We start from the raw sequence: 10,708 nt of genomic DNA, 5'->3' as shown, positions 1-10,708 counted from the left end.
AGGCAGACAGAGAGGCAGGCAGAGGCAGAGGGAGAAGCAGGCTCCCTGCCGAGCAAGGAGCCCGATGCGGGACTCGATCCCAGGACGCTGGGATCATGACCTGAGCCGAAGGCAGCTGCTTAACCAACTGAGCCACCCAGGCGTCCCAATCTTGGAAATTTTTTCATACTGGCTCCCATGTGTGTCTTAGTTGGTTATGTACCTGTCTCCCTTACTAGACTGTGAGCATAGAGATTTTTATCTCCTTTATTTCTTCCTACCTATGCACGGCATGGGCCTTAGCCCTGGGGTGGGTACTTGGGAGACCCATAAGTGAAGGAGTGAATGATGAGCCTATTCGCAGTGTCCAAGTGCAGAGAGAGCCCCCACTCACCCCAGGCATGGCTTGCCAGTGTTTACCCCCTTTTGGCCGGGTGGCATCTCCCCACAGATCCCACCCTTGGGGAAGCACTACTCCCAGCGATGGGCACAAGAGGACCTGCTGGAGGAACAAAAGGACGGGGCCCGGGCAGCAGCTGTGGCTGACAAGAAGAAAGGTCTCATGGGACCACTGACTGAACTGGACACTAAAGGTAAGGTAGGCCCTGTCTTCTTGCCCACCACAGGCCAGGACTTGAGTTCCCAGCTCTCAGCCCACCTGTCTACCATTTCTCTGCCCACTTTAGATGTGGATGCCCTGCTGAAGAAGTCTGAGGCCCAGCATGAGCAGCCAGAAGATGGGTGCCCCTTTGGTGCTCTGACGCAGCGCCTCCTACAGGCCCTGGTGGAGGTGAGCACCCTAACTCAACAGGAAATACGCTTACTTTCTGTTCTGATGTTTTATTTTGTGTTGAGATATGTCATACATTTAGAAAGTTATACGGATCTTGGATGTATAGATTGATAAATTTTCACATCTGAGCACACTTGTATATTTGGCCTTATGATCTCAAAACAAAGTGTTGCCAGTGTCTTAAAGCCTTTCATGCCCCTCCCAGATTCTAACCTCCCCCCAAAGTGGCCACTACACACAGTTAATTTTGTTGAGTATTAGCTAAGAGCTGAGCTCTGTGCAAGGGCTTTCCACACATCCTCTTGTTGGAGGCAAGGGCAGTGGTTAGCCCCGTGTTTCATACTAGAAAATGGAAGCTCAGAAAAGAGAACCGTTTGCTTGAGGTTGTATAGCTAATAAATAGAAGCAGGACACAAACCCTAGGTACAGAGTCCCTTTTTTTAATGCCTACTATCTGGCCTTAGGCACATCTCTTCACTTCCCTGAGTCTTAGTTTTCTCCCTGACTCAAATACAGTAGTGTTTTTCTCTCATGTAATAATCTGGGGACTCGTGTTCCGAGTTGGCTGAGGTGGGAGTGAGGGGAGATCTCAGCCTCACACCATCAAACAAGGACCCCCAGCTGTGGTGGCTTTGCCACCCTAAACATGTACTCTGCACAGGGTCATTCTGGGTATGATTGCTACTCCAAGCCCACAGAGAAAGAGCAAGGGAAAATGTGTGAAGGAAGGTTTATGGGCTGTGACTGCCTGTGGCTCTTATCTCTTCTGATCACTTTTCACTGGAGAGAATTTGTCACATGACCACATATAACTACAAGGGAAGCTGGGAATTATAGAATAGCTGGGCAGCCATAAAGCCAGCTACAGAAAGGTGAGAATGGCTTTTGGACAGCCAGCTGCCCTTGCCACAACATGCTTAGCACAGTGCCCGGTACAATGCAAACGCTTAGCTCTTCTTTTTACTATTGTTGAGATTACCATTGCTCTTCTGTGCTCCCTTCTTTTGGTATCAGTACAAAAAAGGATTCCTAAAATGATCAGAGTTTTCTGGAATCAGTTTGGGAAGGCTTCCCAGAGGGATGGGAATAATAAAAGAGTATTTCTGGTCTGTGAAGACTGAAGATTCTGACTGAAGGTCAGAAAGGAGCAAGAAAATGGAAATACTATGGCTCTTACTCCTTCCATCCCATTCCTGTGGTTTTCTAGGAAAATATTATTTCCCCTATGGAGGACTCTCCTATTCCTGACATGTCTGGGAAAGAATCAGGGGCCGATGGGGCAAGCACCTCTCCCCGCAACCAGAACAAGCCCTTCAGGTAAGTGACAACTCTGTTCATATCCTACTATCTGGCCCCTGCCTCTGTTGACTTCTTTCCATCCCAGCATGGGAGGTCTTCATTAAAAGAGAGATTGAGGGCATTTTGATGAAGCCCAGTGAAAATTTCAACCATGCATGCTCACCCAGCATTTCTACATGCACAGACTCAAGTACAAGGTTGTTCATCATAGCACTGTTCTTACTTTAAATGGTCTAAATGAGCAACTGAAGAGGATTGGTTGGCTAAACAGTTGTAATTCCACATGATGAAATAACCTGTAACTATTAATCATCTTAGGGAAACCTAGTTAATTGACACAAAAAGATGGAAACAGTAGAGTGTTAAATGGAGAAAATATCAGTTGAGCATGATACAAATGATCCTGGTTTTACTCAGTATATATTTAAATTTGTGCATGTAGGGGAAAAAACAAAATAATGTGTAATAAAAGATTGGAAATAACATGTAACAAAATCTGTAATGTGTATAGCATATAAGTAATATAAAATATTTATGCTTTTGTATGTGTAATGTCACTAACAGCAAAATAACAGTAGTATTTTTAGTAGTAACAGAAAATAATCATGGTTCTCTCCGAGTTGTTGGCATTACAGGTTTTTCTATATTTTTTGACAGTGGATATGTGTTGGCTTGTGTTTGAAATAAGACCAGATATGTCTGTCTCTGTATTTCCCAGCATATTGAGCAATAATTGACATATATTCCTGTATGAGTTTAAGGTGTATGTGTACAAAACATGTATGTGGTCTGATTTACATATGTTGTGAAATGATTACCACAATAGGTTCAGCTAACATCCATCTTCTCACATAGATTCAATAAAAAAAAAGGAAAAATATTTCTCCTTGTGATGAAAACTCTTAGGATTTACACTTTGTATCATACAGTAGTGTTAGCTAAGGTCATTGTGTTGTATAGAACATCCTGGGACTTATCTTGTAAGTGGAAGTCTACCTTTTGATCACCTTCCTCCAGTTCTGCGCCCCCCTCCTCGTCCTTGATAATGGAAAGTCTGATCTCTTTTTCTATGAATTTGTGGGTTTTTTAGATTCCACATATAAGTGAGATTATGTGTTATTTGTTTTTCTCTCTCTGACTTATGTCATTTAGCATAATGCATTCAGAGTCCATCCATGTTGTCACAAATGGTAGGATTTCCTTGGTTTTTTAAGGCTGAATAATAATCCATTGTATATATACCACAATTTTTTTTAAGATTTTATTTATTTATTTGACAGACAGAGATTACAAGTAGGCAAGAGAGGCAGGCAGGGAGAGAGGAGGAAGCAGGCTCCCTGCTGAGCAGAGAGCCCGATGTGGGGCTCGATCCCAGGACCCTGGGATCATGACCTGAGCCGAAGGCAGAGGCTTAACCCACTGAGCCACCCAGGCACCCCTATACCACAATTTCTTTATTCCTTCCTCCATGGATGGACACCAAGGTTGCTTCTATATCTTGACTATTGTAAATAATGCTGCTGTGAACATGGGGGTACAGATGTGTTTTCAAGTTAGTATTTACATTTCCTTTGTGCATATTCCCATAATTGGAGTAGCTGGATCTTATGGTAGCTGTTTTTAATTCCTTGAGGATCCTCCACACTGTGTTCCACGGTGGCTGCACTAACTTATGTTCCCACCAACAGTGCAAGAGGGTTCCCTTTTCTCCAGATCCTCGCCAACATTTGTTATCTCATCTTTGTGATGATAGCCATTCTAACAGGCCAGCGGTGATAATTCATTGTGGCTTTAATTTGCATTTCTGTAATAACTAGGGATGTTGAGCATCTTTTCATGTTCCTGTTGGCCTTTTATATATCTTCTTTGGAGAAATGTCTATTCAGGAACTTTGCCCTTTTTTTTAATTGGGTGGGTTTATTGCTTTTGAGTTATATGAGTTCTTTATATATGATGGGTATTAACTTCTCATCAGATAAATCATTTGTAGATACTTTTCCCATTCCATAAGTTATCTTTTCACTTTGTTGATAATTTCTTTTGCTATGCAGAAGTAATTTTTTGATGTTGTCCCGCTTGTTTAGGCTTTATTTTGTTGCTTGTGCTTTAGGTGTCAAAGCCAAAAAGTCATTGCCAAGACCCATGTCAAGGAGCTTAGCTTTTAACATTTTCTTTGTATTTTTATACCTAGATAGATAGGGGGTGCCCAAAGAGAAAAGAATGTGTTCACTAGCCTCTAAGCTGGGCCTTGAGCAAATGACTCCCTTACTCTGTAGTGTGCCACATACCAAGTCCCTGGAGAGCCGCATCAAGGAGGAGCTGATTGCCCAGGGCCTGCTGGAGTCAGAGGACCGCCCTGCAGAGGACTCGGAGGATGAGGTCCTCGCAGAGCTGCGCAAACGGCAGGCCGAGCTGAAGGCGCTCAGTGCCCACAACCGCACCAAGAAGCATGACCTGCTGAGGTGAGTGTGGACAGGTGATGTGGGTCAGGGAGTGGCTGAGGAGGCCTAGGCCGCTGCTGGTTGCCTTCTGGGGGCTTTATAACAGTGTTCCCAAACCCTGTGGGGCCTCTAAATCACCTGGAAAGCCTTGGAAAAATTACCATTGCCAGGCACCACAGACTCTAGGGCTCAGGCACCTATGATTGATTTATTGACTTATTTGGAATTACGGTCAAAAAAACATATAAAATTGATTCTTTCAGTCATTTTTAAGTGTACAGTTCAGTGGTATTAACTATATTCACATTGTTGTGTGATTTATTTTTTTAAATGTTCATACTTACTTTCATTTTCCAATATGTTTTTACAACAAATTTCATAAACATAGAGTGTCTGAAAGAGTAGTATGATAAACACCAATACACTACCTAACTGGATTTATCAGCTATTAACAGTTTGGACATCTGTGGTTATTACTGGCCCTTCACTGGAAATTGCCCAGCATTTTAGTATCAGTTCTTTAAGGAACTGGTCACAAGATCTTTCCTTTTATATTTGCTCCCAACCATCTTGCCCTGAGTTGGTCATGACAAAAGTATAGGTGACATCTAGAGGGAGATTATGTTGTTGCCATCTTCGGGGAAAAGTAGGGAAGCAGCCTCACTGACAGGTGTGTCTTCCCCTCACAGAGCCCCAACAGGGCTGGGTGTACTCATTCATTTGGCCAGCTCTGCCTATCTCTTACACGTTGTACTGGGGGCTAGCAAGAGAGGCAGAGCAAAAGGCTTGTGGTCTATAGGTGGATGATTGGTGCGCCATTAAAAGGAGAGGAAACTGCTGACAAGCTGCTAAGGGGGTGCTTAAGGATGAGGGTACATTGAGTGCCTACAGTGTACCAGGGGCTTTGTATACACTACGCTGTTTAATCCCAGGGGATAGTTGGTATTTTCCCTGTTTCCTAGATGAGGAAGTAAAGGGCCAGTGAAGTGAGTGCTCTCCTGAAGGTCATATAGCCAGTAAAGAGCCAAGGTGCAACTTGAGCCCAAGGCTAAATGCACAGCCTCTTTCTAGTTCCATTTCATGCAAGAACAAAAAGAGGAAAATAAAAGATGAAAGAGGCACTAAGTGAGTAGGGTAGAGGGGAGAGAGTGATAGGGAAAAGCAAGGATATGCAGATATAGAGGTAGTGGACAGTGAATGAACTAGCTTGGGTTGTCAGGAGACCAGAATCCAGCCTTCAGTCCTGCTGTGGACCAGCTACCGGGCCTTAAGTAAGGTATCTCCTGCCCCAAGCAGCAGCTTTCCCTTCTGGAAAATTAACAGGTTGGACTAGGTCAGATCTCTGAACCGCCTTCCAGCTCCACCAACAGTGGAATTTATAGGTCGGATTCCATTTACAGGGGTTGGTTCTGCCTCTGTGTTCTTCATGTAGACCTCAGGCTGCCTAGACCCTTAGGTTGCTTTGGAATTTGGATACGGAAATAAGGAGGTCTGCTGACACTAGAACACCTTTTAAAGAAGATTGGAGCCAACCTGCCTTAATTCAGGTCTCCTACTCACTACTTGTGGGATTTTGGGGTGTTTTTTACTCTTCTTGACTTCCATTTCATCACTGGTAACATCGCTGTTATGAGGCTTAATTCTGCTGACATGTTTGAAGAGCTTGAGATTGTACCGAGTGTATAGTACCATACAAATGTGGTTCAATAACTTTGCTTTTTGGTATGAAGCATCCACAGGAGTGCCAGCCTGGGGTGGTGTGTAGGTTCAGTCTGGAAGAGGGAGGGGGGCCCCACTGTGGAGGTGGGCTTCCCAGGGCACCTGGCTGGCTGGTCCCCACAGGCTGGCAAAGGAGGAGGTTAGCCGGCAAGAGCTGAGGCAGCGGGTCCGCATGGCAGACAATGAGGTCATGGATGCCTTCCGGAAGATCATGGCTGCCCGGCAAAAGAAGCGGACCCCCACCAAGAAGGAGAAGGACCAGGCCTGGAAGACTCTGAAGGAGCGTGAAAGCATCCTAAAGCTGCTGGATGGGTAGCCCTCACTCCTGCCTCAAGCTGCCTTCCTCTGGCCTGGGGGAAGGAGGGGTGGGAAGCCCACTTCCTTCTTTGGGCTACCCAAACCATAGGCCTGTGGCTGCCTGAAAATGTCAAATTGTGACAGTCTCTAGAGGACTGTGGCCTTTCCCTGAATTCTTTTGGCCTAGCTCTGTAGAGCTAGGATATGGGAAGCTCTGTTGGGCTGGCCTGGGGCCTAGTCTGTGCTTCCCCCCTCTTTACTATCCCCCACTCCCACTCCCTCTCCCTCAAGGACTTCTCTCTTGTGGTTTTGTAAAGTGCAAACCTGAAAGTAAAGTGACTGCTGTGGTTTTTTAAAAAGTATCCAGAATCTTTGAATGTCTGTTATTGTGGGGTAGAAAAGAACTGGTGTGGGTGGCAAAGGAGGGTATGCTTGGGGGCTCTCAGCCTTTGGCCATTCACCCATGTCATTTATTCAGGAAGAACTCCCTGAGGATACTTGTGGATTCATAACAAGGAAATGTGTTGATTGGGGTCTTGGTGGTCCTGGGGCAGGGTGGCCTCCAGGGTTGGCCAAGCCAGCAACTCAACAGGACCATCAAGGGTCCAGCTACCTCTGTACTGTGTCAGGCCTGACACAGAAAGCTACCGTATCAGCTTTTGCCTGAAATAGGTTTTCCTCCAGCTGTGCAGCCAGTAGCAGCGGACAGAGGCAAAATTGATGTCTAGCACAGGAGAGAGCAGGAAGGAGCCAGCTGGCATTCCTGGCCCACCCACAAGAGCACAATGCCTTTCCCAAATACCATTATGTCTCACCTGGCCCACACTAAGGCCTGCATGTCCATTCTTGAACCAGTCACTGAAGCAAGGGATGCCTCTACTGTCATTTAACTGGTGCGAGTAGAGTCTGCTCCACCAAGCCCAAGGCAGTGGGGAGAAATGGGGGAACCCAACAAAAATCTGAGTAGGAAGGGGAAGTGGATGCTGGATAGGCCACCAGTAATAGCCCTTCCTCAACCCGAGCGAGAAACTAGGCCTAGGCGATACAGATGAGCAAATGTGCTCTTGTCCCTACCTCAAGTTGTTCCCACACTAGTCAGGGAGTCGGAAAATAATCTGCAATTTACTGTGGGAAGGTTGAAGTCCACATGGGAGAAGGGAAGAGAAGGTTCCCTGAGGAAGTGACCTGTGAACTGAGCCATAAAGATGACAAGTACAGCCAACATTCTTAAATGTGCAGCACTTGTGTTAAGAGAACTGCCCCTTCCCCATTCCATGTAGCTCTTAGTGGGGCTGTCATACTAGGATGGATACATGACCCCAGCTTGCCCAGTCACAGTACACTATTTTTTAGCCATGATAATTGGTCCAAAAAGTGGACATGTATGTGACTTAGGCTGGGTCAATCAGAGGCCTTCCATAAGCTTACTGTAGTGATGCTGACAGAGGAGGGTTTTTCTTTTGGATCAAAAGCCTGAGAATGTAATCATAATTAGACTACCTGCTGACCCACTCTCTTGCCATGTGGAAGAACCTGCCTCAGAACAAAGCCAACTCAGAAGAGCCGAGCCAGGAGACGGAAAAGGAGGCAAAGTCCTCGTGATGTAGCTGGAGCCTCATCCTCCACTGGACCTTCCAGTTATATCAGCCCACAAGTGCTGCTTTTGGCTTAATCTGGTTCCCTTTGGAGTTTCATCATTTGTCAACTAAAAAAAGGCTGACTGATGAAAGTGGACTTCGGCCAAAAGAAGGCTGGAGTGGAGTTGTGAGAGAAGACAGCAGAGGCCCTGCCTCCCACTAGGTGCAGAACCTAGTCATTGCAGTTCTCCAGTAACTCATACCTTCTCAGAAAAAACACCTACACCTAATTTCATTAATGAATTAATGAAATTAAGTGCTTAGTAAGTGTTAGCTCTGTACCAGGTGCCATTCTAAACTCCTCAGTTTAACAAATCTCAGCTACCCCATGTAGTAGATACTAATAACATCCCATTCACAGATGAGGAAACTGACTCTTAGGTGATTACATACCTTGCTTGGTCAAACAATTGATAAGTGGCTGAGCCAAGATTCCAACTTAGTCTATTTCCTTTGCAGACAGAGTCCCTTCAATATGCAACTCATCGGGGACCCACTCCCTTGCAGTCTATATATGAAGGGTACTCCTAGGTTTGGGCACTGTACAACCTGTGCAGCCATACATCACCACTCTGTTTGCAGACCCCTTGCTTTTGACTAGCCATTCACTTCCATGTTCATTATTAAGCCAGACCACAAGTAAGGTAGGCATCATTGGTAGCAAGTTCCAGGAGCAGAGACAGTTCTGTGGAGGAGTAGGATGAGAGTTGAGATCCCCAAAGTAGGTAGAATTGTGAGGGGGGAAGGCAGGTATTATAAACAGAAGGACGAACCCTACAGGCACCTGGGTGTCTCCGTCAGTTAAGGGTCTGACTCTTGATCTCAGCTCAGTTCTTGGTCACAGGGTCGTAAGTTCCAGCCCCATGTTGGGCTCCATGCTGGGGGCAGAGCCTACTTTAAAAAAGAGGCAGGTTGGGGGAGGTTGTTGGGGGGAGGAGCAAGATGGTGGAGGAGTAGGAGACCTAAATATCATCCAGTCCCAGGAGTTCAGCTTGATAGTCATCAAACCATTCTGAACACCTACAAACCAACAGGAGATCGAAGAGAAGAAGAGCAGCAATTCTAGGAACAGAAAAGAGACCACCTTCTGGAAGGTAGGGTGTGCGGAGAAGCGAATCTGAGGAGATACACAGGAAGATAGACCTAGGGGGAGAGGCCAGCTCCCAGCAAGCGGTAGAGCAGTGGAGTACAAAATCAGAACTTTTAGAAGTCTGCTCCACTGAGGGACGTCACTCCAGAGACTAAGCGGGGGGTGGAGACCTCACAGGGACAGTGTGATCTCAGGACCCACGGGGTCACACAAAGACCCAGGGTGCGTAAGTGTGGCAGAATCCCCAGGTAACAGAGTGGGGAAGCTGGCTGCAGAGATGGAGCCGAGGAGGGGGCTCTCAGGTCGGGGTTACCTTAAACCATGATCTGAGGCACAGTCAGGCCACTGTTCTTGGAGCAGCGACCCCACAAGTGGCAGATCTGGGGAGACTCCCCTTCCTCCTCCAGGAGAAGCAGCACGGGAGTGCAGTGCAGGTCCCTGCAAACGGGGCAGTGCGCCAGAGATAGAAATGCTTGGTCACAGGCTGAGTGAGCTCAGAGCACAGCGGGAGACCAGGGAGACAGGAGGGATTGACTGCTTTTCTCTAAGGGTGCACTGAGGAGTGGGGCCCCAAGCTCTCAGCTGCTCTGGGCCGGAGATTGGGAGGCCGCCATCTTCATTCCCATCCTCCAAAGCTGTACGGAAAGCATCCAAGGAACAAAAGCTCTGAGAGCGAACCAGAGCACATTACTTAGCCTGCCGCCCTGGGAAGGGCAGTGCAATCCACCTTGTGCAAAGGCATTTGAAAATCACAGGCAACAGGCTCCTCCCCCAGAAGATCAGCAAGAACATCCTTGTTCTTGAACAACCAAGACCAAGTTCACCGATCAATGAGAACTGCAAAACTTCAGAGCTACAGGAATACAGCACATAGAATTGATGGCTTTTTTCCCAAGATTCTTTAGTCTTTCAAAGTTAAATTTTTAAAATTTTTTTTCTTATTCTATTTTTAAAATTTTTCCTCTTTCCTGTTTTAATGTTTTTGAACATTTTATCAATACCTTTTTAAAAAATCTTTTTAAAATTTTCATTGTTATAGTCATATTCTATCCCTTGATTGTATTTAATCTTATTTTTTGTACACATATGGGTTTTTCTTTCTTTAAAATTTTGGGATACAGTTTCTTGTAACATCAAAATATACCCTAAATCTAGTGCACGGCTTTTTTCTAGTCTCCAGCCTGATCACATTCTTTGCTCTTTTTTTTTTTTCCTTTTCCAACCAACTTCTTATCTTATCAATTCCTTTTTTAGAATCTTTTTAAATTTTCAACTTTATAGTCATATTCCATCCCTTCATCATGTTTACCCTTATTTTTTGTATATATATATATGTTTTTCTTTCTTTAAACATTTTGGAGGCAGTTTCTTCTAGCGGACCAAAAATATACCGAAAATCAAGAGTGTGCTTTGTTCTATTCACCAGTCATTCATATATATATATATATCCCCC

The 10,708-nt window shown here is 45.4% G+C and overlaps 1 protein-coding gene across 2 annotated transcripts in view; it reads left to right on the top strand.

The window, feature by feature from the left end:
• Positions 1 to 6,890, top strand: part of TADA3 (transcriptional adaptor 3) — an 11,742-nt gene extending 4,852 nt beyond the window's left edge. The window contains exons 5-9 of one of the 2 annotated variants that reach the window (XM_059390273.1): positions 431 to 572; positions 666 to 769; positions 1,980 to 2,089; positions 4,348 to 4,533; positions 6,355 to 6,890. In XM_059390273.1, the coding sequence (XP_059246256.1) occupies positions 431 to 572; positions 666 to 769; positions 1,980 to 2,089; positions 4,348 to 4,533; positions 6,355 to 6,547 (735 nt within the window). In that variant the 3' untranslated portion in view covers positions 6,548 to 6,890. The other variant, XM_059390274.1, reaches the window with a different exon arrangement.
• The last annotated feature ends 3,818 nt before the right edge of the window (positions 6,891 to 10,708 follow it).

Source organism: Mustela nigripes, chromosome 2 (assembly GCF_022355385.1).
Source record: "Mustela nigripes isolate SB6536 chromosome 2, MUSNIG.SB6536, whole genome shotgun sequence".
NCBI lineage: Eukaryota > Metazoa > Chordata > Mammalia > Carnivora > Mustelidae > Mustela > Mustela nigripes.
The sequence above is the reverse complement of the archived record's forward strand: the minus strand, read 5'-3'. Positions and strand labels throughout refer to the sequence as shown.